At 50.2% G+C, this 27,395-nt stretch overlaps 8 protein-coding genes across 8 annotated transcripts; 3 read left to right on the plus strand and 5 right to left on the minus strand.

Moving 5' to 3' along the window:
* Window positions 1-41: 41 nt before the first annotated feature.
* Window positions 42-4,507, minus strand: A1O9_10246 (uncharacterized protein; the record flags this gene model as incomplete). The annotated part of the gene is made up of 3 exons (XM_013400980.1): window positions 42-1,179; window positions 1,231-1,800; window positions 1,851-4,507. The coding sequence occupies 3 exons, from the start codon at window positions 4,505-4,507 to the stop codon at window positions 42-44; spliced, it is 4,365 nt and encodes a 1,454-aa protein (XP_013256434.1).
* A 550-nt stretch (window positions 4,508-5,057) lies between these two features.
* Window positions 5,058-6,563, minus strand: A1O9_10247 (uncharacterized protein; the record flags this gene model as incomplete). The annotated part of the gene is made up of 5 exons (XM_013400981.1): window positions 5,058-5,240; window positions 5,293-5,402; window positions 5,455-5,513; window positions 5,631-5,876; window positions 5,923-6,563. 5 exons carry the CDS (start codon window positions 6,561-6,563, stop codon window positions 5,058-5,060), a joined length of 1,239 nt encoding a protein of 412 aa, XP_013256435.1.
* Window positions 6,564-7,333: 770 nt separating this feature from the next.
* Window positions 7,334-8,395, plus strand: A1O9_10248 (uncharacterized protein; the record flags this gene model as incomplete). Its single annotated transcript, XM_013400982.1, has 1 exon — window positions 7,334-8,395. The coding sequence occupies one exon, from the start codon at window positions 7,334-7,336 to the stop codon at window positions 8,393-8,395; it is 1,062 nt and encodes a 353-aa protein (XP_013256436.1).
* Window positions 8,396-10,037: 1,642 nt separating this feature from the next.
* A1O9_10249 (uncharacterized protein) lies at window positions 10,038-11,222 on the minus strand (the record flags this gene model as incomplete). The annotated part of the gene is made up of 1 exon (XM_013400983.1): window positions 10,038-11,222. The coding sequence occupies one exon, from the start codon at window positions 11,220-11,222 to the stop codon at window positions 10,038-10,040; it is 1,185 nt and encodes a 394-aa protein (XP_013256437.1).
* Window positions 11,223-12,734: 1,512 nt separating this feature from the next.
* On the minus strand, window positions 12,735-14,797 carry A1O9_10250 (uncharacterized protein; the record flags this gene model as incomplete). The annotated part of the gene is made up of 3 exons (XM_013400984.1): window positions 12,735-13,591; window positions 13,902-14,644; window positions 14,700-14,797. The coding sequence occupies 3 exons, from the start codon at window positions 14,795-14,797 to the stop codon at window positions 12,735-12,737; spliced, it is 1,698 nt and encodes a 565-aa protein (XP_013256438.1).
* Window positions 14,798-16,515: 1,718 nt separating this feature from the next.
* On the plus strand, window positions 16,516-17,418 carry A1O9_10251 (uncharacterized protein; the record flags this gene model as incomplete). Its single annotated transcript, XM_013400985.1, has 1 exon — window positions 16,516-17,418. The coding sequence occupies one exon, from the start codon at window positions 16,516-16,518 to the stop codon at window positions 17,416-17,418; it is 903 nt and encodes a 300-aa protein (XP_013256439.1).
* A 981-nt stretch (window positions 17,419-18,399) lies between these two features.
* On the minus strand, window positions 18,400-19,608 carry A1O9_10252 (uncharacterized protein; the record flags this gene model as incomplete). Its single annotated transcript, XM_013400986.1, has 1 exon — window positions 18,400-19,608. One exon carries the CDS (start codon window positions 19,606-19,608, stop codon window positions 18,400-18,402), a length of 1,209 nt encoding a protein of 402 aa, XP_013256440.1.
* A 1,262-nt stretch (window positions 19,609-20,870) lies between these two features.
* On the plus strand, window positions 20,871-23,753 carry A1O9_10253 (trehalose 6-phosphate synthase; the record flags this gene model as incomplete). Its single annotated transcript, XM_013400987.1, has 1 exon — window positions 20,871-23,753. One exon carries the CDS (start codon window positions 20,871-20,873, stop codon window positions 23,751-23,753), a length of 2,883 nt encoding a protein of 960 aa, XP_013256441.1.
* Window positions 23,754-27,395: the final 3,642 nt, after the last annotated feature.

Here is a 27,395-nt window from a genome sequence, read left to right on the forward strand (position 1 = left end):
AGCTGGCACAACCGTCCTCGAAAGCCCACATGCCCATCATCTCAATTCAACACCCTTCCAGCAACAGATGAGGTGCTACGATCTTTGGTCTCAGTCTTGCGCAATCCTTTACCCATCTGAATCTGTCCCAGAAGTGCTCCAATATCAGCACCACCGGGAGGAGCAGGGGCTGGCATCGGAGGAGGCGGTGGTGCACCCGTTGGGGCACCAAATCCAGGCGGAGGTGGAGGTGGAGGTGGAGGAGGAGCACTGGGAGCACCTGAGCTAGGAACTGGTGGTGGAGGCGGGGGTACTGAAGGTGCGCCACTTTCTGGCAACGGCGGAGCCGGGGGAGCAGAATCAAAGGCGCCAGGAACTGGTGGAGCGTCCTGAACTGGAGTCGCTGGTTTGCTATCCATTGCAGACAGCGGTCTAGGCGGCGCCATCGTGCCAAAGAGGAGGGAAGCGAGCTGTTTCGCAGATCCGCCAGCAGGAGGCTCATCTTCGTCATCGCTCGATTCATCCTTATCAGAGCCTGCAGCCGACCATTCATCCTCCTCTGGGCGTCGTCGCGATTGTGCACCAGTAAGGCTTGGAGTCAATGGTTTCGCTGCCTCTTGCTGAGCAATCCTGTGGAACGGGTTCGTTGATGAAAAGTCGGTAGCTGGTGCTGGTGGGGGTGAGAATGGCTGCGCTTGAGGGACAGGTGGTGGAGAAAATGCAGGACGCCCGGCATCCGATGACTGCGACAACTTCTTGAAATATGGATTCCGAGATTCCTCGGCCGGAGGGCTGGAAACTGGTGTGGGCTCATAACCACTGCTTGTGGAGGGCGCTGGTGGTGGAGCTGCTGGTGGTGAAGATACACTGCTTGGGAGAACTTGACTTGTTGCTGGTGTGCTCTCCTGCGGTGTGATTTGCTGTGGGCTATCGTCGTCATCTGACGACGAGTCATCACCAAGATTTTCTAGCTGCAGTTGAAGAAGTCGCTCCTTCTCTCGTGCTGCTTCAATCTCAGCCCGTTGCGCGGCAAGCTTACTCTCTTTTTCTTTTGCCTCCTTTTCTGCAGCTTTCTTGCGGGCCTTCTCTTCCTGCTTCTTGATCTTGCCTGCCCTCACTTGCTCCTCAAGAGCTCGCAGACGGGCTTGAGCAGCTTCACGCTCCTTTTCGAGGTCGTCCACCTGAGACTTGGCTTCAGTCCTGCAACTTTGTCAGTGATAGATAAGAAGTCCTCAAATCAAGGCGACTTACTCAAGTTTCCTGCGTTTTTCTTCCTGGGCCTGCTGCTCGGCTCTGATTTGAGTTGCTGCTTCTTGTTCGGCTTTCATTCGAGCAGCCTGCTCCTCAGCATCGGCACGAGCTGAAGCCTCTAAAGCCTTTCGATCCGAGAAATCGGAGCTGTCTTGTCGATTCTTCCGAGTAGGCGGAGGAGGCGGCTTCTTGCTCGTTTTCGGACTGGGAGGTGTAACTCCCTCATTGGCCAATCTTTGCTGCCTTTCCTGTTCACGTTTTGCATCTTCTTCTTCAGCTTTGCGAAGTCGCTCTGCCCTCTCCTGCTTCTCACGTTCCTGTCGTTGTTGCAGAGTTTCCCCAGAATCTCCAGCCGGTTTGATACCAGCCGCCGCCATCCTGTCCTGGATACGCTTAAGAGCCCTTTCCTTTGCGGATGCAATACGGTCTTGTTGGGATTGCCCAGCCAGGGAGGACGATGATGATGTGGAGGTTGGAACAGGCCGCGAAGGCAAATCCGTGTGCCCATTGGCATGTTTTGTCTCTTCCCTTGCATAGTCCTTCGGTGTTCTTTGTACTGGACGCGATTGCCTTTCTTCTGTTAGCAAAGTCGTTCTTAGGGAGGACGGCACATAACTTACTCTTCCTTTCGGACTTTGGCTGTACGACTACTTCTCTGAAGGTCGTAGATGAGTTCTTTAACTTCATCTTCAACACCCAACGCTTCCTCCCATCGCCGTCGTTCATGCTCTTGTGTGGAGTTGCCTCCCTGTTCGCGAAGACCGTCTTCGAGACTCGAGACAAAATCTTTGACACTTTCTTCAACGTCTCGAGTCATCCCTTCGTTACGTTCTTGTTCAGATCGGATCTTCGAATTTTCTTGCTCAACGCGTCGTTGGGCACCTGCTTCATCATCAGCAGCGGGGGCGGGCCGTCCGGCTAATTCAGCGGCTCGAGCCTGCATTCTAGCCCGAGCTCTAGACTTGATACGATCAGCTTCGGTAATGGAACCACCTGGGCCAGTCCCAACAATATTGGCTGCACTGTTTGGGTGTGCTTTAGCATCTTTCAGCCGGAACAATTGCATTTTGGACTCGGCAATGCTCTTTTCAATCTTTCTGACATCCGATGCTAAGGCTGGTAGTCGATCTTGGTAGCGTTGTAAGTCTCTGCGTAGTGCTCTGCGCTCTGCACCACTATCCGAGCCGCCAAATCCGGCATTAGGATGAGTATCTATGTCATCTTGAAGGCGGCGAATCTGTCGAAAAAGGTCCTCTGCCTCTCTTCGATCTCTGCGATCAAGAACATCTTCATCGTCTGCTGCTCTTTCATCCTGGAAATCCGTCGCATCGAGCAGAATCTTCTTCTCGCGAATCTTCTTTCGAATCTGATCGGGGCTCAAGTCATCATATGTGGTGTCAGACATTTCTGAGGATGGTGCAGGGGAGGGTGTTCTGCCTCCAGCACCGATCCTGCGTCTAGCACTAGAGCGATATCCGATGTCATCGTCGTTATTACGGTAGACGGTGGCATCCTTGCGGCCAAAGCCAGGCGAGTTTGCTCCACCTCGGAAAGAGTGATCCTTCAGATAGCTGACTCCTGTTCTTTGTGGTTGCAAAAAGGCGCCTGATGATTTTCGACTTTCTGCATCTTGAGACAGTAGAGATTTTACTGTATCAATGGATGTACTGAAATTTCTCGTGGACGGTGGAATCAGCTCTGGAGGCAGTCGAGCAGGGACTGGATAGCCATTCAATCTGCGGTAGATCAGATGCATTGCCACTGAGAATTCATCCATATTCAGACGTCCTTTGTTGTTGGGGTCTGACAACGTCCAAATGGATTCCAAGTCGGTCCTATCCAATCCACTTTGACCCATGATTTCAATGGCCACATCGCCTGTAATAAATCCTTTGCCCAGACCATCCCATGCTTTAAAGAGTTGATCATAAATTCTCTTCTCGTCCTTTGTGACAGCCCATGGGACCTTAGCACTCCCAGCAAGACCTTGCGTGGTGAACCCACCCTCACGACCGGCTTGAGGCATAAGCCTCTGTTGAAGGGCCTCAATATTTGGCAATCCTGTCGCTGGAGCGTTCACAAAACCCCACTGACCTGGGAGGCCTGTTGGCTGAGACTGTAGAGACTGCATGCCCGTCTGTTGAGGGGACATGTTGTTTCCAAATCCACTGGGCATTGGTGGAAGTGGTGGACGAGGGCCCATATAGGCCGAGGGGTTAGAGTTGTTCATATACCCAGTAGGTTGAGGCTGCATGCTTTGCTGGCCAGGAAAGTTTTGCGGTTGAGGACCAGGCTGAAATCCTGTTGCCTGGTTATAAAATCCTGTTGGCTGAGACGTAAGCTGTGACAAAAGCTGTTGGTTTGAAGCTTGCTGTGGTTGAGGAGCCTGGGGGGCTGGAGGAGATACAGCATTTTCTCTCAACGGTGTGTCAAAATTGGGCACATTCGTACGTGACGGCGGTGCTGGTGCTTTGTCATCTGGAACTCCAAATGAGATGATGTCCACCATGCTTGACACTTCGTTCTTAACCTTTTCTGGTAGAACTGATGGCAATGCTGCCCCCGTCAATTTCAGATTGCAGAGATACATGGCCAATGCAAATTCTGGGAACAAGAGCTGCCCCGACTTCGTGGTGTCTGATAGAATCCATATCTGTGATAAGGCGTTTCCCGGGAGTTTAGAGCGCAGGAGAAGATCCCTTGCTTTCTCTCCACTGATCGCCTGATTATCACCCACGGCTGACTTGAACAGTTGCTCAAACTTGGCCTGATCGGTTGCGGTAATGAATGATAAGCGAATGTTTGGTATCTTGCTCACGCTCTTGCTCCTCCTTCTATCTGGTGCAGGCGCACTCGACGAACCCGTCGCAAAAGATTGCGCAATTTGTGCCGAGGTCTGCTGGGGGCGCAGAGGGGCAGGCGGAGGCTGCTGCTGTTGTGGTGGTGGTGGAGGTGGTGGTTGCGGTTGCGGTGCTGACTGGAAGGAGGGCTGTTGCTGGAATGGCGGTGCCTGCTGAGCCTGGTTCTGGGGCGGGTATCCGGTGTATTGAGGCTGTTGAGGAGCAGGAGCCTGATAGTTCTGCTGCTGGCCATACCCAGGGAAGCCTGTTTGCTGGGATTGTAACTGACCGGGAAATCCGGGGGGTTGGGGAGCAAAAGGAGAGGGTTGCTGGGGAGCTTGATTCAAGCCGCCAAAGGATTGTTGCTGGCCGTAACCCCCGACACCGGGGCGTGCACTGTTGGCACCGCCGATGAAAGAATTTGAAGATGAATACATGGCGAAAACGACGCAGTACAATGCAGATGAAAGACTAGAGAATGAGTGAGACGGTAGTAGTAGCCAACGTTGCAGGTTGCAGGTTGCGAGATGCTCATCAACGTTATGACGCGGCGGCAGCGGACCTCACACTAAATTCAGCAGCCAGGCTTGGCACCAGGCCGCTGCTTTTACTGGGAACTGGCTGGCGATGCTAATTACTTCCTATACGAGGTAAACAAGCTATCATCGTATCAACCTGACTACAAAAGAGGAAACAGCGGGCATGGCTGCCACACAGACAATTGTCAATGTGAAATTTGTTTGCTGGCCTATTTGTGTCGTGGAAACAACCGCACTGGTCATGTATCAAGCCTCCAGTGTGACACCGTTAATCCTGCCTTTGCCATTCACGCTAAACGCCATGAGCTTTGCAATCGCCTCCATAGGCTTCTGGAATAGTACAGGGTATCGCTGATTTCAAAACCCACCATCGTGAACCTTATTCTGCTTGTGAAATGAAATTGATGAAAACCATCATCGTGAACCTCATCGTCCGTGCGAGACGTAATCACTGGGTATTCTGAGCATTGCCAACCATCTTTCTCAATTCGTACTCGCGGGTGAAGTTAGTCTTGAGTCTGCTTAGCTCAGAGATCGTATCGCCAGCACTGGCAACAATGGCTTCCTTGGGTGTGATCTCGCCATCAGTTTGGACGCGGAGTTCGAACTTGGCAAATAGGGGATGAGGGACCTGACTCTGTCAATATGCTTGAACTTGCAGAACAATATATGCCACGACTTACCCGGTAGGCAGCGAAAGTAACATGGCTGTTCTTTAGAAGCTTCTCGCGAAGAAGGTTGGCGAGGGTGTGATCCTCCTTGTTGAATGTGAAGATCACAGTGTTGGGAGTACCTATGAACAGATCGTCAGCAAGGTACGCAAGGAAGGGCACTGAATTGATTACGAGTGTCGATCTTCTCTTCAATCTTCTTCTCATTATCTCCAAGGATGAAGGCTTCGGTTCTAGATAAAAAGGGCTGAATTAGCGGGTTTCCACAGATGAAGACCGCGATGAATGAGATAGAACTGTGCGGGAGAGATGACCCAGGGCTGCCACTGCCACTTCATGCCTATACGCACGCATCAGGTATATTAATACCGTTGTGGTTAATCCCTTGAGTCTGGTAAAGCATGTGGCTGGGATGGTCCTTCCAGCCCCCGTCCTTCCCTTCCAGTGGTATTCCATGGGGCCCGGTACCGGGATAGAGAGAGATGGATGGACGGCGACCTCGGGACTCTCTAGGCTCGGTATTGGGTGTGACTGTCGCAGTTGTAGTCACAGTGGTCTTGTCTCTGGAGTCCTTTGGTAAACCTTTCAAGGACAGTCTTGGACTTTGGAGGAACTGGTTGAGATGGATGTGGGACAACTTACCGATCAGGCTCATTGACATCGGTGCTGTTGTTCTCAGAATCGTCACTGCCCTTGTACAGTGCGTTGGCAGGATGCCCGGGCCATCTCTCGTCCTGGGTTTCCGAGATCACGCCGTTGGCATTGATCTTGATTGGAGCCCGCTTGGGTGAGATTTCTCGCTCGAGCGAGGCTGCACGATCTGGGGAAACTGCGCGCATGGGGGAAGTAGCACGCTTAGGAGAGTCCTTAGGAGAACTCGACATCTTGACAAATGTCCCGTACAAGAAAGCTTGGAGATTCTTGTCAAACAGAGAAAGTCGATGCGTTGTGCAAGGAGAAGTCCAAGTGAAATGTGGGCACGGAAGTCCAGCAGTATAGTGGGAGCAAGTCGGCGCCAAGCCCTTGTGCTTGAGGGCAGGTGCGAAGGTGCGCAGGTGGTTGTCGAGGAGGAAGGCCCCTCGATATGACATCGCAATGACATCGCCGCAGCTGCGACAGATCCATGGGTCTTTCGCTTCCTCTTGGATCCAGGCCATCAACCGCACACTGACAGACACGACAACATCTTTGGGGCCCCAGCAATTCCAAATGACAAGATCCTCACCTTTCTTTGGACAATTTCCCTTCGACTGGAAGTGGCAGTGGCAGGACAAAGCGATCATTTTAAAGGCAGATGACCAAAACCTCAACTCAAAGAACAGAAATCACTTACCGATCTGGGGCATTCATGGTGACGATTTCAAGACCCGCGTGGTTGGGACCGTATTCAAAAGAGATATCGTTTTGATGGGGATGTGGTGGTTTTGAACCAAAAGATGAAAGACTTCAAGATGGAAAGTGGCTTTGGGATACGAGAAAGAGAGGAAGAGAAAGATGCTTGTCTTCTTAAGTTCTGAGATGAACAGGCATTCATGTTTACTGTGGAGCAACTGAATTTGATGCCAAGCGTCTCTACAGAAAGGAAGGTTAGGCGAGAGATGCTTTTCTAATGGGTGGCGGGCTGTTCGCCAACGACGATGGGGGCGCTGCATCCAACCATGGACCCTGCACTCACAGACACCCCAAACTCTTGGATTTGGATCTGCGACGGCTGGGCTCAGACACCGAGGCATTTCAAGGGACCAGCCAATTCAACCCTCCAGCTTGAAAGCTGCTCGGCCACAGGGAACATGCTCCCTTTTTCTCCGATTGCGGCGCCTGACTCTTGTTCCTTACTTCTGGTTCGAGCACACTCTCATGTGTGTGTTTATGATCCACACAGGCCCTTGACAGCTTCCGCGGAGTTGGACATGTTTCATCGGATCTGAGTCACAGATCATTTGGGACCGCTCTCTTGTACGTCTATAAAAGGAAACGTGAACCCGTTCCCCCATAACATCAAGCAGTGAGATATGCGCAAAACAGCCAGATAATCAAGATCTAGCTACGAAAGATGGCTCAAAATCCACTTCACTATGACTATCCCTGGACAACTCCTGATGCTCCTTTGGTTGTGTCTGCTCCAATGATGAGAATCACAATGGCCAAGGCTGCTGTCACTGTATCTGCAAATGGAGGCTTCGGCTTTGTAGCTGGCGGGTTTGATCTTTCCAATCTGGCCAAGGACTTGGACGAGGCTGCTGAGTTGGTGAAAAGTCAAGCTTTAGCCCGACATGATGGAGTGCTTCCTATTGGTGTTGGTTTCCAAAATTGGGGCAGCGACCTGAAACTGGCTCTGGCAGCGATCACTGAGCATCCTGTTGCAGCCGTCTGGTTCTTTGCACCGAATCAGCTAAGCGACCTACTAGATTGGACAAACAAGATTCGCGCTGCCACGAATGGAAAGACCAAAATTTGGATACAGATTGGAACTGTTGCAGAAGCAGTCGAGGTCGCGAAGACCAGTAGGCCAGATGTCATTGTGGTGCAAGGTGCAGATTCTGGTGGCCATGGGCTTGCGCAGCGAGCTAGTCTTCTGACTCTTCTCCCTGAAATTGCAGATGCTCTATTCAAGGATGGGATCACAACACCCTTGATTGCAGCAGGTGGCATCGTTGATGGCCGTGGCGCTGCCGCTGCATTGTCACTTGGTGCAAGTGGCGTCGCTCTTGGAACAAGATTTCTTGCCAGTAATGAGGTCATTATTGCTAAAGGTTATCAAAATGAGGTGCTCAGAGTTGCTGACGGGGGCGTCACTACGGTTGCGACTACAGTCTATGACACGGTGCGAGCTATCTATGGTTGGCCACAAGCATATACTGGTCGAGGCGTGTCAAATCGCAGTTATTTAGATGCCGTACATGGCATGAGCGAGGGTGAGAACCAGGAGCTCTACAAAGAAGCTATGAAACAAGGAGATGCTGGATGGGGTCCTGAAGGGAGAATGACCACATACGCAGGCACCGGCATCGGCCTGATCCACGCCGTTCAGCCGGTTGGCGAGATCGTGAGAAGTGTTCAACGGGAAGCTAAACAGGTCTTACAAAAGACTGCAGCAAGATTCGCAAAGCAGTAATTTCTTCCAACACTTGTAATAAGAGCGGCTCTAGCAATTCCTAAACTCAAGCAGGGGGCTTCCCCGGGTGGCCAATGACTTCCATTCCGCAGATTCAAGCCTTTCATCGTACCGATTCTTGCTAGAGGAGGAGCCCAAAAATAGTTACGCAAGCAATTGACCTTCAAGTCCTCCACCTCCCTAGCCGCTTCTTCGTGCTCGGCCCGAGAACGGGTTAACATTCCATTCCGCGGAAATATATGGCCGTACTCGCGCAATTCACACCGAGGATTGAGTCACACTCATGAAGCAGCAGCGACCGGTCCTTCGCCACCAGGAATCAACTATAGCATGAAACAGCGCATGATTAGTAAGGGGCAGTCACAGGTCAAAAAGCAGCAGTAAATCGAGGGGGGGGGAAAGCCCCGAACGAATCACCGTATTGTTCCAAAAGGGATCATCGAACAAATGTTGAGATATAGTCCACGTACCATGCAGATGTTATTGCCATTGAGCAGGATTTTGGGTAGTTTGGTCTGCACACCAGTGTAGTCGCTTTCCAGCAAGGAGCAAAAACGTGTTAGACTCTTCCGCCTTAGATGAAGGGAGGGAGTTTCATGAGAGAAGAGCAGTGGGATTTCAAGCTTACAATTCAATCACGTCTTCGAGCACCATATCTTGCCACAGTCGATCACCATTAGCGCTTGAAGACTGCAAGGTTCTTGAGTTTGAAAAAGCATGATGGCGTGTGGTTGGGGAAAAGGCAGCAACGAGACCATCAATACGTACTGACGTAGTCATCAAAACCAAGCAATGTTCCCGCGAACTCTGCAAAGAACGAGAGTCAGTCTCGTTGATCGCTTTTGCAAACTCGAGGGAACCGATTTAAATGGGGAGATCGGTGCCACCAGGTGGGACAATCGTAAAGATAGATGGAACTGACCTTTGTCGCCTTTCATGACAATCCAAATCCTCGACCCGACACATTTATCAATCAGCTCTGCATGAAAAGTAAGTCGCGATTCCAGGTAGTAGAAAGATGTAACTAGGGTTCACCGAGAGGTAACAGTTGAGACGCCATTTTCGACTAAAAATTGCTGTGTGTCGGAGCCTTGCAGGCGGAAATTGTGTGGTGGTGGTGGTGGTGGTGGTGGTGGTGGTGTCCTGTTGAACCCGCACAGATAGCCTGTCCCGGACTCTTGGATCTTGATTGATGATGGTGTGCTTTTCGATTTCAACTATTTATCTTCATGCCCGGTCGTGGTCCAAATTTCGGGTCAATGGTTGTCGGGTCTTGAGGCGTCATTGCCGGTGTGAAAGTGGAACATGACAGGAACTTGCGCCAAGGCCGGCGGATATTGACTCGTCCCTCACTTCATATGATCATTTCACGAGAATTAGGCTCGAGGACTGTCGTGTTACGAGGCCATGAAATTCATCCTCTGGAGGAAAATGGAACAGCCTGTTCCTAACATCGTATGTATAATTAATTCTGCGAATTTATGTAAAAATGCTAAGTCACTGCTTGTCACCCAGGTCCCATCGTCACCTTTTTATACAGCCTAATGTACAACAAAGACTCCTTAGAATCCTAGCAATACTGATCAAAACGCCTTGTCGCAGCATCATCTTGTATCATCAGAACCTCGTTGGTTTCCTTTATTCACAACTCGTCAGTCGTTACAGTTTCATTATATTTCCCTCTAGACCAGTCCCACGGATCCCCACCTGGAAGGCAGAGGCCAAGCCTCCAGAAATAATCTCGATGGGCAAAGAACAGTTCCCAGAGCTTATAACGCCGGCCAATTCCCCACATTGCCCGGAACTCTGAGTCCTCAACTTCGTCATCTTCTGGACCTTCATGTTGCTCCGTGTCCGGGTTACTCTCGGCGATGCAGGCAGGATCCTCGCCGCCGTTGCAATGACGGATGTCTGCGCGGCTGGGGGGAAGGGAAGGCTTTGAGATGAAAATCTCGCCGGCATGCATTCTATAGCCCCATTCTTCTAGTGGGAGTAGGGGCACCGGATCGTCAACATGAGTGACCCGTCGGTATAATGCATCTTCGACATCTGTTGAATTGAGATTGAAGCGTCTGTCGATGAACTTGTTGAGTGCTAGATTCCCGATTCGAGGTTCACCAAACGTTGTAACTCTAGGGCTCCATCCACGGGCTTGAAATTCAAGAGCTGCCAGCGCCGCGACAGCGCCGCCTAATGAATGGCCAACAAGGACGAGTTCATAACCGGGGAAGTCGTTGAGTGCTTTCTCAACATGAGGTACTATCGTACAACGTGTATTGCGCCAAGAAGTCATGAAACCTGAGTGTACAGTGCAATTTGGACATTCAGGCACTAAATCTCTCTTTACTTCTTGTTTCAGCAGCTGGGGCAATAGAGTCTGCTTATTGTCCTCGGGCTGAACAGTTGCGCATATCGAATCGTTGTCATTTTCGGAGGGGAACGGCGCATATTCGGCAGGATTCGTAGAAAGGTCGGCGATGGTATTGGCAATGGAATAAGTGCCTCGAAAAGCAACAATGACTCGTTTCTCGAAGGGGGGATGCGATATAGCGATATAGCCACACGAATCAGAGAGACGCGGTCCGGTGTTCCAACTCGTAACCAACTCGAACCCCGCAAACTCGCTGCAACGACTCAGACATTTGAACGGCTTTTGAATACCACTTGTGCCGACACAGTAGGAGATGTCGACTATTCGTGCTAGTTCTTCTAGGGACTCGAATGTCTTGAGGGAAATCTCCCCGTCATTGGATTGTATGTGCGCCGGAAAGGCGAACACTGCTACAATCCATAACCACAACAGATTGATAGAAGATATATAGTGCATTAGGTAAGAATGGTCGCGCTGATCTAGAGGATGAATATTGGCATTCTGTAACGGTGAGAAAAGATCTCAGATGTCGAGATCGATGTTCAAGTGAGAGGGGAGTGGGAAGAAGGGTGAAGTGCGGATGACCTCCACAGCCACCAACAGGCCGTTCTAGGCATATCACGTGGGATTGACGTCAGCTCGACTCATGACGTATTAATGCATGAGTGATCCACCGTATAAACTTCAACTGCCTGGGGTGGCACGCAATGCTCTCTTATCTATCTCCATGCGGATGTTAGAATGCTGTGGAATTAATTTCATAACAATGGGGCAGTCCTAACGTATAGTTGTCCAGGAAAACCCGTCTACCATTGGAGAACACCCGGCCCCCACTCTCCGGTTGGAAGCATGATATAGGGACTTTTCGAGCTGAGAATCAGATTCCCAAGCCCGAACCATGTTTGCGAATAACTGACCACATAGAGCTTTTTGAGAGGTTCATTCATGTTTCGGTGAAGTCTATAAAAGATGGTTACGGTCGCACCCCAGAAACATAAGCACCTGCACCTCTCTCTACTTTCATCTTCCAACACTTATCTTAGTATCTACTTATAGCTTGATTCTCGACAGCTATGGCGACTAAGGGTGAATGCAATAAGCCTCTGCTCACGGAGATTCACTCTATTTGACCTGAACCAGCTGATCTTCCACTCGTCGGAAAAGATTCGATCTTCAAAAAGACACGATGGTTGGGTATTATTGATCATGGTAGCTTCTAGGAAAAGATCTTTCCCGTTGGCTCGCAAGAACTGGAGATTAAAGCAAGCCATTCTCTGTATCTTTGCCTAGTGGATCTGATCAAGCTCCTGAGCCAGCCTGGGTCTATCGTGGAGAATGATACCGCAGAGCTTAAGAATGTGGAGCCACGGTTGAGATCCAATTGTTTGGCGAGATCATATATCGCTGCTGTCAGATCGTTTGAAAACATGCGAACCTTGAACTGGGACAGGGTTCATCCCGACACAAGATTACGCACAGAAGATTGTGAAAAATCCACTACTAGCGACCCCAATTCCGGGATGTCAAGACGGAGAACCTGGGGCAGGGCAGCATGAAGACAAGCTAGGGGGGTTGGTCAAGAGCGGTTAGATCATTTTTGTGGTCACACGACAGCTTAAAGTTGGTCCGTAGAGCTTTTTGAAGTGATCGAACGCTTTTATCTGCAAGGGAGCGGTATAAGAGGATTTAGGCAGTCACCAGTGGAGAGGTAGAGGCTTCCTAACTTCAAATACATCCTTTAACATGAATAGATCGTTGAGTGAAAGGCACAACCCATCACGAAGCCTGTATTTTAATCAGTTTTGCGTCAGTTGGGGCAAAAAATGGTCTCATTCCAAGACTTTGCAAATTGATCATTGAGGACGGAAGGGCAGTCTGGGATCGATGTAAAACTTGCCGCACTTTAAGCCTTTAGATGTAGTAGATAAAGGTATAGGCTATTTATAGGTTGGTGCCGTCGTCACCATCTTACTCAGGACCACTCGTTTCACTTTCTTCATCATCGTCATCGTCAAATGAGGCAAGTTCATCGTCACTGGAGGCGTCCTGTTCAGCTGAGTTGTCGGTGCCAGACTGACCGGCTGCGTCGTCCTCCTCCTGGTCAGACTCAGGGCTAGCAGCCTTTCGCTTTCCAGGCATCTCGCCTAGTCGTCCTTCCCGCCCTTCCACAACGTCCTTAGCTTCTTCAACCTCGGCTGCATCTCCGCCTTCCTTCTTCGGAGGAGGTGTGAACCACGGGATTTTGCCTCGTAAGAAATCATTGAGAACCATTTTGGCAACACCGTCGACATCTGGCTCGCCACCTTTTAATAATCTTCCACCTTTCCGGGCAAGGATACTCAAAAACTCAATAGGGTCGTTGTCGTACTCTGACGCTTTCATTTCATAGGTTCGCTCAATGTGACGCGTTTGAGTCCTTCGAAGGACAGCTTCTACATACTGTGCAGGATGTTCGACATTTTCGACCCGAACAACACCTCTCAGCAGGATGTCTTCTTCACTGTCGCTCTGGCTCGGGGGGACGACACCAGGGCAATCAATAAGGTATATCCTCTTCATCAAGGTGATATACTGCCAAACCTTCGTTTCACCTGGAATCGGGGCGACTGTACAGACACGCTTCTTTCGTAATGTATTGATGATCGAGGACTTCCCGGTATTAGGGTAGCCAATGAACCCAACCGAGATTTGTTTTCGTGAAGAGTGTAAAGTGGAAAATTGTCTTAAAAGTGTGATGAGAGATCCTTTGCCGAATGAGTTCGTCATCGAAGCATGGAAAGCGAGGGTGGGATAATCCTTGGACAATAATCGTACCCACTGAGCAGCTACAATAGGTGAACAGTCAGTATGTGTGAGACATTACTAAGAGACGTGCCATGACAAAGAAAGCCAACAATCGGCAAGGCAGGCCTCAACTCAAACGAAACACGCCATGCACTCTAGTGACAAGGCTTCCAAGACGGATGCAATATCGAAAACCAACCTGCCGAGACAGGTGGCGAGTGCTGCTTGATCTACCAAAGCTGTAACAGGCGACTTTCATGGAACAGTGTGCAAATAAATGCAGAAAGGCGTCTTGACTTAGCGATGGAGGAGAGACACGGGCATTGCGACACGGAAATAAATATGACTTACCGATTTTCGTCGGGACTAGATCGCACTTGTTCAAGACGAAGATCAGATGCTTATGAGGTGCCTCTTCCCGGATGTATTTCTCGACGCTTCGACATCTCGTACCGTCAGGGTCTCGTGCGTCGAGGACATGAATTACGACATCGGAAGAGTCGATGACTTTGTACAATTCGTTCCAGATCCGCTTGCTTTGGCCCTTGGAGAATATGGGTTCGCGGGCGGTAGTTAATGCCCCATCTTCCTGTCCCTGCATAGTTTCTGCCGCAGAGGCTTGCCCGCTCAGGAGCTTGTTCTCTTCAAGTCTCTCTAGGTAGTTGTCATGCATCTTAACAGACTCGTCGGCGAGGTCGGTGACGGTTCCTGAGCTGATTTTCACACGTTTCCGCTGCGACTTAGGTCCGAATGTATCAGCGAATGGGGCCGACTCCACTGCGATCTTTGCTTGGTGTTGTTTGATCCCATGCTTCGTGTTCTCATTGTCCCGTATCAAACTCATGGGTAGCTTGTTCGTCTTGAGGAGAACCTGGTATGGGTCGGCGGTCCTTTCAGCCACAGCTTGTCGAAATGATTCCAGTGCATCTTGAGATATGACTCGAGTATTCCCAAACCACTTCCGATTAGGCTCAACTCGTGCTTTCGGAGTCTCGCGAGACTGGTAGGAGGCGGATTTGGTAATTCTCCCAGAAGCGTTTCTCTGGGCCTTCCCATCCTTGAGCATATTCAACGTCTTTACCTTTTTGGCACTCCTGCAGAATGAAATTAGCAGGCATTTTCGAGATCTCACAGTATCTAAAACCATACCTGTAGAAGTTTTCGCCTTTGGTCTTGACATTTGCCATGCCGTCCGTCGAAACGCCCTGCCGCTCTCGGCGGGCTGCTTCTTTCTTTCGAGAGCCCATACTGAGGGCTTTGATCGATCTAGGGCTGTCTAGAGTCAAGAATCTATCGCATACGCCGTGATGTCTTAAGTTGGTATTCACGTTCCCAAGAAATATAAGTTTCATTCTCCAATTTTTTTCTGGGCTATTGTCCTGCCAAGGCCGAAGATGCGGACAATCTCCTCCCGACGAGATATCGTTCCGGTCTAATACTTCACCGTACCATAGAGCTAGAGCCAACGCACACTAGACTCCAGCCCTAGTATTATGCACTAGTCTTTCTTGGGATAGTTATTAGAGATACTTCGCAGAAGTGCTTCAGCCTTCACAACATCAGGCACATCGGTCCTGGGACACGGGCGTTTCGATGTCTATACGATATCTATCCTTAACCCTGTTGTACAATCGAGATGCTGTACCGTTGGCTGGCTGATCCGTTCCAGCGTCGACCTGCTGAGCTTCGTCGTCGTGATTGCTCAAACACCCATGATCTATCGGACAGTTGTCCTGACTAAGCGGTGGATCCCGCTAGCCCAGAATTGGGACCATCAGGATATCAATATGATTTCGCGACGCCAAGTCCTGTAAATACAGGGGGGAATAATCGCCGTTCGTCATGACCAGTGCATCCATAGAGCGGTAATCTAGTCAATCTTATGAGCCATGCGTGTCGTTCTGGAATATCCGTGGCCAGCTCTAGTTAGGAGGTGACAAAACAAGACATGATTGAAACGCAACTCGAGTCTTTGGGATCACGGTCCAACAAAAAGGTTTCTAGAACACTAATTGCCAACCTTTGACCTAACATCTCGCGGGGAATTTTGCGGTGACCAATCTATGGGGTTCGGTGGTGGGCTGTCCAGATACTGGCAAGAGAGGGGGCCCCATAACAGGTCAAGCGCTGCTACAATAGATCTAGAATTTGAGAGTAGCCAAACCAGCACAATGAGCAGACTCCAATGCTTCTCATTCTCGCGTAGGATGAGAAAATGCGGCGAGGACCGAGAGCGAGTGCTTGACTTTATGCCTACTACAGCGGCTGGCAAAGTGTATGGCCTTTACCGTCGTTTCGTATAAGCTTCCTTTGGATTTGGCTGACCGCCAGCCGCTTAACTTTAGCAGTGAAGCAGAATGCTATGCTTTACTGGCCAAAAAGATAGGTCATTGCTCACCACAAGAGGCTTTTTGGTAAGAATCAGTCAGGAAGTGCTCGACGAAGGAGAAGTCCTTAAGCCGAAAGACCTGGAAGTAGCCACATCTTTCTCCTGTAATGTACGTTTGTGGAAGTCCAGGAATCTACATCAGGCAGGATTGGCGGGTTCCTCCAATCAATTCGGGACAATCATAAACGCTTTCGAGAGGACATGCAGGATTATCATTGAGAAGATACCGCGGAACTGAGGACGCTGTTGGAGCTGTGAATTCTGTGGTGTTTGTTTCACTAGCCATCGTACATAAAGAGGGCGAAACATACTAGTTGCTGTCATGGTGGCCGAGGTGGCCAGGACACGAAAGGAAGCAAGAGCAGGTGGTCGCCTTTGGAGGAGAGCGAGTTCTGCCAAGGCGGTGTCCGAATCGGGAAAGGGCCCAAATTTGGGATTTTTGGCGTTTCGCGGCTTCATCATTCGCAATTATGGAGAACGGCAACCTCACAACTGCTCCCTATCTACACCGTTGATTTTGGGACTTGAGGCCAGCCGTGAGGCTGAGCTACTTCGAAAGAAACCCCGGTGCCCACGATGGAGTCCCTCTCAAGCTCTATATGTCGAGCTTGTCGGTTTCGATTGCACGTGAAGAAGAGTACATTATCATCTCCTCGCACCTTTGCTACTTCCTCCACCAAGCTATACATCCCTCCCGAATCTCCAGCGTTCGTCGAAGTACCGGAACCGCACCAGGCAGTACGGGAGCGTAGACTTCCTACAAAAGGGCTTCTCCCTGTTCCTCGAGAGCTCTTCCCCCGAAGTCGCCCGGACAAGCCCAGCGACAAGTACCTTCAGAATGTCACACGAGATGCACTTCCGAAAAACATTCCACCACCAGAATTCCAGACGGATGCGAAGAAGTACAAACTCCGCATGTCAGAGATGCGAAAAGCCCATCTCCGCGAGGGCTTGACGCAGCTTCACGAACGGAAGGTCACACACGAGAAGCGGCTTTTACGAAGGACAATTGTCCGCAACGAGCAACGCGAAGGACTGATCAACCAGGCCGAGCGTGAAGATGAGAGGCTGACCAACAACACCGTGCTGTCCACGATGAAACCCAAACGACTACTGGATCTACCCGCGGAACAAGAGAAGGAAATCTACGAAGCCCGCACGGCCAAATACGAGGCGCTCCAGAGTGCGAAGCGCGAAGCCCGTCTCGACAAGCTGCACACGCTATACATGCATGCGCGGCACTTCATCACGACCAAGGAACAGCTCGCGGCGGCGATCGACGTCGAGTTTGAGAAGCCGTCGATCTGGAGAAACGGCCTGCCTTCTTCCCTCAAGGAGATGATTACAGGCAAGACCCCACCCGACGGCAAGGCCGATGCTGGTAGTGTATCCGGCCTCGTACCGCAGACCGAACGCTTCTTGAGGGATCAGGAAAGGATGAAGAGAATTGCCGAAAAGTTGAGTGGTGGCAAGATGTGAAACATTGGTCATTGAGGAAGTCATGCATCAGGGCTTTTTGTCTCTCTTTGAACTCCCTTTGCACCTCAAGCTTGTGAGGGGCGAAGGCCGTGTGCAAATGTATATTTCGGAACTGAAAAATCACCATACCGGCAAAACATCATAAAGCTTTCCGACCGGGCTGAGGTTGAAGTCAAGGAAAGCTGCTCCCTGTAAAAATGTACATACTATCTAAACAGCGATGACCGTGTATTTAACTCATCATTTATCTGCCGGATTGTCTGGCTGGTTGTTTCTTAGCCCTGTAGCTGCTCTGATACTATACTAAAGTTATCTCTTTATATTCGTGACCCGTGATCTATCAATGATATAGCTCCGGTAGTAGCCCAGTGCATGGAAGTCGGTGATCAAATCAGCCAAGATGAAAGGAGTCTTTTGAAGGTGCCACGGCCTGGGATAAGGATCTAGATCTCAGTGGTTACACGTGAGTCAGTGGCGGTCACAGATGACATCGTGCTCGATAAATTATTATGGATCTGATCAAAAGATAAGGATCGCTGGAGAACTAATGATCTGTCGAGTGCATTCGAACGTGCGTTGCGTGCTGTGTCACACCTCTGAGCGCTAAACAGGCTTGACATCAATTCTGTCCGGTGAACGATAGGCCATAGCTAGATCTGTGATGAGAGACTCTCTTTTGGGCGGCGTTGACGACCTTGACATGGGAGTTTAGGAACGAATCATGTTGTACTGCGTCCCTCGAGTGAGGCATTTTGGTCAAGTTCATGCATGGCTCCGCGTCAATACTGAAAGGCTGCCAGGCGCGACAGGAGGTAGCCGACAACGTACAATCTGAATCCATCAGTTTGTCATCGGGCGGGCTGTGTTACCTTGGGAAAACAAGTAGAAGCAGGGACTTTATCCATGTCATTCTGCACAGGGCTGTAAGTGTTCGCAGGAGTTCGCATAAGCGGGTGTAAGTCATTGCCATACGTCGACGTGTCAGCCCAATGCACGGACGCCCAAGCCAACACTCCGCGTCTCAAACAGCTCGATCAGTCCTGCACCCAGGCACTCTTCAAGGGCCCAATCAAAGTTGAGTCCGTACAGATCCTTCCACTTCTTGGTCTTGGAGGGCATGACAGCCGAGAATTCTCCACGCATTCGCTTAGCAGCGGATACGCGAGTGTCGGTATCGACTGCGCCGTCCCAACGCTCGCGGAGAAGGTATAGAGGAGCCTCTTTGTATTTTGACTTGCCCAGGAGTTCTAGGAGATGCATGCGGCCAGCACTGAGGAGTCTCAAATAGGGGCCGATGTTTGGCACAGAGAGAGCGAATTCGCCAGCTTGGTTGTGAGGTGTGTGGTCACTGCCGCGGGCTTTGGGCCGCCGTGCAGAACCGACTCCACCCAATTCTTCAAAGGCTGCATCTCCTCCTACTGCACTAGAGGTTCCAGATGCTGCACGCGAGATTCTGGGTATGGCAACCAGGCTTGAGCCGGCTAACGACAGATTTCGAGAACCGGAAAGTGAGGAGGAAACGAGGAATCCCGTCCGGGTTAATTCGGTAGCAGATGATCCGTCCATGTCTCGGGCCGGAATGGACGTGGCTCGCGGATAACGCTGAAGTACGTTGCAGAAGTATGTTACAACATCTGCTGAGATAGCACTCCTATGCAGAAGGGCGTGCAAGTCATCTGTAGTGATCAGAACTTCACTGGCACCACTGATGTCGTTGCCTCGACCAACCACTTTGACCTTGCGAATCTTACCAGTGGACTGTAGTGCAGCAATCTCTCGTTCAGTCTTGGACGAGGCTGCAAGAAGAGCGTGGACATGGGCCAGTGAGACAATCGAAGGCAGATTCCTCTGAAAGTTGAGGACTTCGGCGATGCGTACACTGTTCATGCCTGCACGCTCTGGAATAGGCGCGAACATTGAGCTGCGGCCATAGTGTATTGCACTTGTCACGTCGGTGGCCTCATCGATTTTGAGGACGGACAGGATTTTGCCAGTCGGGACTAGGGTGTCATCCTCATCATCGTCAAGCTCATCCTCAAGAACGGCAGATAGGGATTTTGTCCTTTGAATCGATGACTTCTTACGTGGAGCAGTCGAAAAAGGCGAGGCGGAGTTACGTCGGCTAGTTGCGGAATTCTGTCCCGATTTCGAGACTCGAGAAGAGTGGGCCGCGGTGAGATAGAGTGGCATGGCCAAGCGAAGGGGGAGAGAGTGACAGGTGGAGGTGGAATGAGATGGCCAGGTCAGATAGAAACCAAATGAACCCAAAAGCACATGTCTTTTGTTTCGGATCGCCAACAAGGCGGCAGGCTCCCACAGATGCGCACTACTGTGCTGCGTACTAGCAACAGGCAGAATTCTCACTGGGTGTGGCCTGAGGCTTGCAGTGTAACAATCATTGGAAGCTGGAACGTGTGGTTGGAAGAAAGTTCATCGGACGAAGACGCCGAGCCATTCAGACCCATCCAGACCCATTCGAGCCCAGAGGAACTTGGGCGGGAGACCCTAACCGGATGCCCCCTCAGCTAGTGAAGGCCCCGGAAGAGGGGGCGGCTACCGGGCGTTTCTTCCGACTGTGTGCACTGTGGACTGGGCTACAGTACGAGTACGTGTCTAAGTTGACCCCCCACCCCCCGGCTATGGGAGGGGCAGCAATGGGCATTGGGCAGGTCAGCTCTGGGCCTCTGGCACTTAGAAGAGCTACTAATAGTAATAGAGGCTAGCTAGCCCTGGGCGCCCCCAATAACAATAGCCACCGCGCCCAGGGAGGCTTGCTTGGGATTCAGGAACAGGGTTTGATGTGCGGTGGTGCTCCACATGCTGCGTCATTTGCTCGCAGAATTGCTGTTGACTTTGTTGGACATTCCATCATTTTCCATGTCTTCCTCTCGCGCGCGGGTTTCCATTCCAATTGCATCCAGGATTCTTCGGTGCCACATCAATCGTCCTGGTTAACATCCATGATTCCCGACTTTGGGTACTCTGTATCACACTCACACTCACAGGTAGTTGTTGTGTCCTCGCTTTCGGCAGGGTCCGCACCAAACTTATTCATCATGAATCGCCGCATCCCTCTGTCCTGGCTCCATCCAAACTTGCATTCACGATTCCGTCATTGAATGGCGTTGGCGCACGTTCCCAGGAATCACACCCATCGTGAATCCTAGAATCTTCTGCTGGATGTCCTGATTGTTCTTCAATATTCTGTACCTGTCAACGTCCATGTGCTTGTCGCTCCCTCTCGCGCCTTCAATCCTCGACTTCACATCCGCCTATGCCAACTGAGTCCGGGTGACGCGCGGCGGTGACTTCCTTCCCTCAAACCCACGCCGAGACTTCTCAATCCTCTTCCTCTCGCGCACTTTGGCCTGGCTGAGAGCTTCTTCTAGATAGACCAGACCGGTCTACGAGTCTTCATAACGTTATCTTTTCAGCAGCATACCTATGCTACAATGACTGTCTTTGTGGCTACTCTGTTTCTACCCTACACGGTCAACTTTGATGTCCGTTCACCTTCAAGACCAGTGTCTCCAGAATCAACAAGGCCTCAGACTTCCGGTGCGCCCGCGACCACTCCTGTCACTGGCCCTACTGTAAGCCTCTTCACCCCAAGCGCAGCTCTTCATGAGAGCCCCGGGCCCATCATACAGACCCCAGGCGCGACTACCGACCTGGAGAGGATCTTCCGCCCTCATATCGAGAGACCAATCAGTCTAAGGCTGCCTAGTCACATCAAACAGACGGACCCTACAACTCCAGCCACCAGAGACCCTAGGACGATCTCGCGGGCCGATCTACATTCTCCGACCTGGGGTAAAGCTGTAACATGGAATCAGCCTCCCTCACGTGCAAAGTCACCTCCCCCGAGTTCCATCCTTAGACATGCTGGTGCTCGCGTCACAAGAGAGAGGGCCGCGGCTATGTTGAACCATGCTCAAAATAAGGTTATTGGGCGTCGCCAAAGAGCACGAACGGCCAGCCATGAGCGACGATTCTCGGAATACAGCTACACAGTGGAGAAGGCTCAAATCGGCAATGGTGGACTGTTCAATGCAATCGATGCAGTGACGGATGCTGGAATTCTTGAGGACAAGACCTGGGTCGGCACCATAGGTTGCCCCACTGAAGCTCTAGAGGATCATTTGAGAGCAAATATTGCCGAAAAGCTGGAGAACGACTACGATTCCTTGGCTGTTTATGCTAGTGACAGTGATCTCAACGGTCATTACGAACATTACTGCAAGACCATTCTTTGGCCGGTGTTCCACTATCAAATCCCTGATCATCCAAAGAGCAAGGCGTATGAAGACCACTCGTGGGTTTATTATGTCAAAGTCAATGAAGCTTTTGCCGCTCGCATTGCCAAGAACTACAAAAAGGGCGATGTTATCTGGATCCATGACTATCATCTTCTCCTGGTTCCCGGTCTGCTGCGAAAGAAGATCCCCGAAGCGCAGATCGGTTTCTTTCTTCATACAGCTTTCCCTTCATCGGAGATCTTTCGATGCTTGGCTGTCCGCACGGACCTGTTGGAGGGCGTTCTAGGTGCGAGCATGATTGGGTTCCAGAACGATGAATATGGTCACCATTTCCTCCAGACCTGCAGCCGCCTGCTAAATGTGGAAGCAACCAAGCACGGCGTCATCCTCGAGGATGGGCGATTCGTTCATGTGCAAACCTGTCCCATTGGCATTGATCCCAAATCTCTCGAGGTGCAAAGACAAGTTCCAGAAGTTGCTGAGTGGGTCCGGACGATTGCCGAAAAGTATGCAGGCAAGAGAATCATTGTCGGTCGTGATAAGCTAGACAATATTCGTGGAGTGCGCCAGAAGATGCTGTCATACGAGTTGTTCCTTAATAAGTACCCTCAGCACAAGGACAAGGTCGTCATGATTCAAATCGCCACCTCATCTACGGAAGACCCCGAACTGAGCGCGACTGTCGCCGATATTGTCACTCGCATCAATTCTTCTCACTCCACATTAGCTCACCAACCAGTCGTATTCTTGAAGCAAGACATTGACTTTGCCCAGTATCTTGCATTGCTGACGATCGCCGAAGGCCTTATGATCACCAGCTTGAGAGAGGGAATGAATCTTACCAGCCATGAATTTATCTTCTGTCAAGATGGTAAATTCTTTTCCCGCACGAAACATGCTCCACTTATTCTTAGTGAGTTTACTGGTTCTGCGACCGTGTTTGGGAAGGATGCTTTACTCGTCAATCCGTGGCATTATACTCAATGTGCTGAAGCAATCAAGATAGCACTTGATATGTCGATTGAAGAGCGGCAGCGTCGCTGGAAGATCATGTACGATATCGTTGGTCAGCACAATGCTATTCAGTGGTATGAGTTGTTCATGAAAGCCCTGGATCATGCCTGGAGGGAGCACTCCGTTCGCGATTCAACATCGGTCCCACGCCTATCAGTCTCCGGCACAACGTCGAAGTACCAGAAGGCAAAGAAACGCCTGATCATTGTGGATTATGAAGGTACACTTGCATCCTGGGGCGCTCCGACTGACATCATCTTGACAACTCCTAAACGATCAGTCGATTTGCTGAACGATTTGGTTGAAGATAGGAAGAATATTGTGTATGTCATGAGTTCAAGGATGCCCGAGGAAATGGAACGACTTTTCAGCCAAGTTTCGGGGATTGGGATGATTGCTGAAAATGGGGCATTTGTGCAAGAACCTAGCACGGATGAGTGGACCGAATTGACCGACCTGGAGGAAGTCAAGACCTGGAAATCAGGCGTTAAAAGCATTCTTCAGTATTACGTTGATAGGATTGAGGGAAGCCGAATCGAATCCCGGCATTCATCTATCATCTTTGACTATGCCGATGCAGAAGACGTGGCAGGGGCATTCAAACAAGCCGGAGAATGTGCGAACCACATCAACGACGCATGCCGGAATCAACATGTCAGTGCAGTGCCCATTGAAGATGGCTTGTATATCTCAGAAATGAATGTCAACAAGGGCTTGGCTGCACAAATGATCAGTGACAGGCTAGAAAATGAAGTCAACGGTACCAACCAAGGCCTTCCGGATTTCCTACTCGTCATTGGTGATTCCCGGGAGGATGAATATGTCTTCAACTGGGCACACAAGCTAGAAAAGGCGGGCAAGATCAAGGACGTAGTGACAATCACGCTTGGAGCTAGGAGTACAGAAGCGTCGGCGACCTTGACGCAGGGTGTAACCGGTAAGCCGAACTTTCCCATTCCAGCTTTCATTGCATTTTCTAACCGGATTCTAGGTGTGTTGTCCATCCTGGAGAAGCTGGTGAAGTCTGGAAGTCCCAAGCGGATGAATGGGGCATTGAGGTGAATATATTGCTATGGGCAATTGAGGACCGGGGATTAGGAGATTGTGATGCATGAATCTGGAATTCCTGTGATCGACGATGATTAAAGCAGCCTCCTACGACCAACGAACTTGAGTTGAACGTGACTACTATGTCAACGCTTTGCATCATGATACCCTTGCATGGCGGTAGCGGGGAGAATCAGGTGTTGAGGCCAGCAAATTGAAATGCTACATAGACTTGAAAATTACACTTCAATGTGAACTCGGATCCTTTTCCAAGTGATGGTTGACTTAGCAGGTGAAAAGCGCAGGCGCCACTTCTTCTCAATGCGGCACAATTCGATAAACACCTTTCCCATGTTTCCCAATCCTCCAGTGCTTCACGATGACGACGAAGCTACCTCGGATATGCAATATTAACCTATCAGCCTGTACGCCCAGTGATATGCTAGACAAACACTTCCAGAAGCATCTTAGGTATATCTCATGACGTTTTCTTGTTGATATCACTGTTTCTGTCCAAATAGTCAAAGTTCAAATACTACTCTAGTCTTTAGCAACAATCGGCTTGATTGTATATATCACAGGGCGCATTTCCATCCCCTGTTTACGAGGCTATCGATGCAGCCTACCCTCCAAGCTGAATTCCACAGTACTGCTTCAATTAGATGCAAAAGTGTTACTGGAACCTGGTAAGAGCTCGCACCTGCCACCGGGTAGGCCAGAAGACAAGAAATACTGTACGTGGTCACTCCTTGTTTTCTGTTCAAGAGCCCTCCAGGGGAGAGATTCAAAAGTCGCCTTATACCTCATTCTGTCGATTCAAACACAACTTAATAATATAACCCTTACCCGGGGTATTAGAAAAGGCCCAGCAGACAAGATAGGCCAACGAGCCCAGTTCAAAAATAGCACCAGCAGGTCTCGCAGTTCTCATAGGCGCCGGGCCCACAAGAGCTGCGGGAATTGTACGTATGCTCGCCCAGCACGACGGCCAAGGCCAAGGCAAAGACGACGACGGGGGGCTGAGAAGTCTTCCGCAAGGAAAGCACGCTCATCTTCATCGGCTTGCTGGCGCAGAACCTTGGGCGCGCGTATAGTGCTCGAAGTGTGCATGTCGTGCATGCTATTGCTAACGGGAGGATTGTTGATGTCGAGTCTACCGATCAGACTGTCATGGGTCAGCTGAAGGAATATGGCTCCGAGGAGAAGGTCAGACAGGGTGAGAATATCCGGGCTGAGAGTGTCGGGAATCTGTATCTCTAGTTGGTGCACTAGAGTGTTGATCTTTGGGTTCATGAGTTGGATATGCGGCCGGCTAAGGAGAAATTTTGAGGAAGAGGTATAAAGAGAAGCTGATGGAAGAGCTCATGGTGATCCGGCTGCCAATGGTGGCTGACTCACTGCATGGCCGTCGAGAAAGGAAAACAGCTCGCATGAGGTAGAGGAAAGGGCAAAAAACGCTTTTGGAGTGTATTTTCGATGATTAAAATAAAAATGTTTCTGAGTATTATTAGACATAGGAGAAGAAGCTGATCCGCTCGATCCTGGTGTCTCTCGTCATTCCGTCTGAACGCCTTTCATTCCGCCAAACTCTAATGAATATCGAAGGGCATGCTGGATGGTTCTAAGCGCAAGGAAATGCCCAGATGGAGAAGATCGTTCTCTTCAATTGTTAAAAAGCCAGAACAGAGTCAAGCTTGCTTGCGAGTTTAATCAAGCTCCGCGAACATGCAATGAACGCATGAACGACCCATAGCTGCTGCTCATGGACCCAATCAGTGAATCTGTCTCGGAGACTCTGTCGCGATATGTAATGCTGGCGTTTCTGTGTGCCTTGACTGGCAGGGATGTAGCCTGTGCGGTGGTGGCGTTTCTTGATGTTGCTGTTGCCGCTGATGGAGATGTAGATGTGGATGGATGAGTTGCATGTGATACCGCTCCACTGCTATTATCCTTGTCGGTAGATGCGGCGGTCGTGGTCATCGAGTTCATCGACATGATGGATCTACGGGAGAAGTATGCTGATGCCATTGTTGGTCGTAGGGTTCTGATTGGGTTTTATGCGCAAAAGCGATGATTTACTTTCTTGACGCGAATGATTTTCTGATCAATGAAATGTTGCAAAAAAGAGAACCGGAGCAGTTAAAGGAGGGGTTTCTATATCCAGGGGACGTGATGAAAATTAGAATAACATCAGTCCCTTACCTGCTACCTGGTAATCCTCCGTGAATATAAGGACTTTCGTTTCTGATACGTGGCAGTGCCATATGCGTGCTTGTCGTTGCATCGTCTACGGTTCAGCTCAGCTTGCATATGCGATGGAGAACTGCTTGGTCAAGGGAACGGAAGGGAGAAAAATGGAACATCAGCGGACCAACTGAATCCTGTTTGATGCTCAGCTGACGAACGCTGAGGTTTACTTAATCCGCTGCCTAGCACCATCTTGTCCAATGGTTGCCATGTCTGGACACAGATAAAGTTTCCAGCAAAGGTCGTGGAGGTGTGGCAGTTAAAGTGCTGACGAGCAGGGCGCAGATCGAACGGGTTTGGTTACAGGGCCGAGTCCGATGGGAGATCCAGGCACACGGACTCGCAGATACAGGTAGATAATTAGATCTATTCAGGGATTTTTTCCAACGGTTTAGCTAGCGTCTTGGGAGCTCCATTCATCCACCGCCTCAACGTGGGGGCTGACAGGTGCAAAAGTCCAACCTGCTGGTGCTGAGGGATCAGAACTCACGGTGAGCTAGAGTGAAGAATTCTGCCGTAGTACTTGAGAGGCGGCTCTATGCTCCTCGATATAGCGCTGATTCGTTGCATATGCGGATCCCAAGAAGGCACGTGGCAGTCGAACTCGGCATTGAATGCATGAGATGGCAAAAGTTGCGTGTGTAGAGATACGATAACTTCCGTTGAGGCAGAGAGCCTCTACCGTATCTGGACTATAATAATTAATCATTGGTTAGTAGCGCAGGTAGGCTTCCGTATCTAGACACGCGTGCCACTTACCAACTCAGGGGGTGTTTCGAGGAAACATGCGTATACTATAGTCGCCGTTTAGCGCTCCAGCCAGGGGAAATTTGATAAGGTGCTGAGGTGGCCTTCGGCACCAAGTAGTCTCCTAGGCAAGACTGCGCATTATAGAGCTGTTGTGCCTTGCAGCCTTCGTGATCTGTCCTCAGTTCAGCAATGTCAGTTCTCACTGTGAACAATATAGCATCTGTTTCGGTCAGGGAGCTTCTTGTTTCTCAAGTGGATCTACGCGACCGGAGGCCCATTACGCCGCTCGGAAACTTTTTCACTGTTTGCTGATCTAAGCATAGTCTCTATACAGCCAGACTTTGCCAAATGAAGTTCGAAATCAGAATCCAGTATGGTCTGAGAACCGTGGAGAATGAAGCGTGACGTTTCTTTCAAGCGTTTTCATCGATGTCTGCTTTTTATTTAGGCACTTTTTCCGTCGGGCAAGTGAGGGCTGACTGGAGGCCTTTCCTGATTGAGACATGTTTTCTTCTAGGAAAGAAAGGTGTATGATCTGAGAACGTTGTTGTTTGATAACTAATAAGAACGTCTGTGTGATATGGTTGATGGTTGAGAAGATCAAATGCTTGCTATATAAGTTTCACACGAGCCTTCGGTCTTTTTCGAAGTCCATCTCCA

Source organism: Exophiala aquamarina (assembly GCF_000709125.1).
Source record: "Exophiala aquamarina CBS 119918 chromosome Unknown aczIA-supercont1.12, whole genome shotgun sequence".
Classification (NCBI taxonomy): domain Eukaryota; kingdom Fungi; phylum Ascomycota; class Eurotiomycetes; order Chaetothyriales; family Herpotrichiellaceae; genus Exophiala; species Exophiala aquamarina.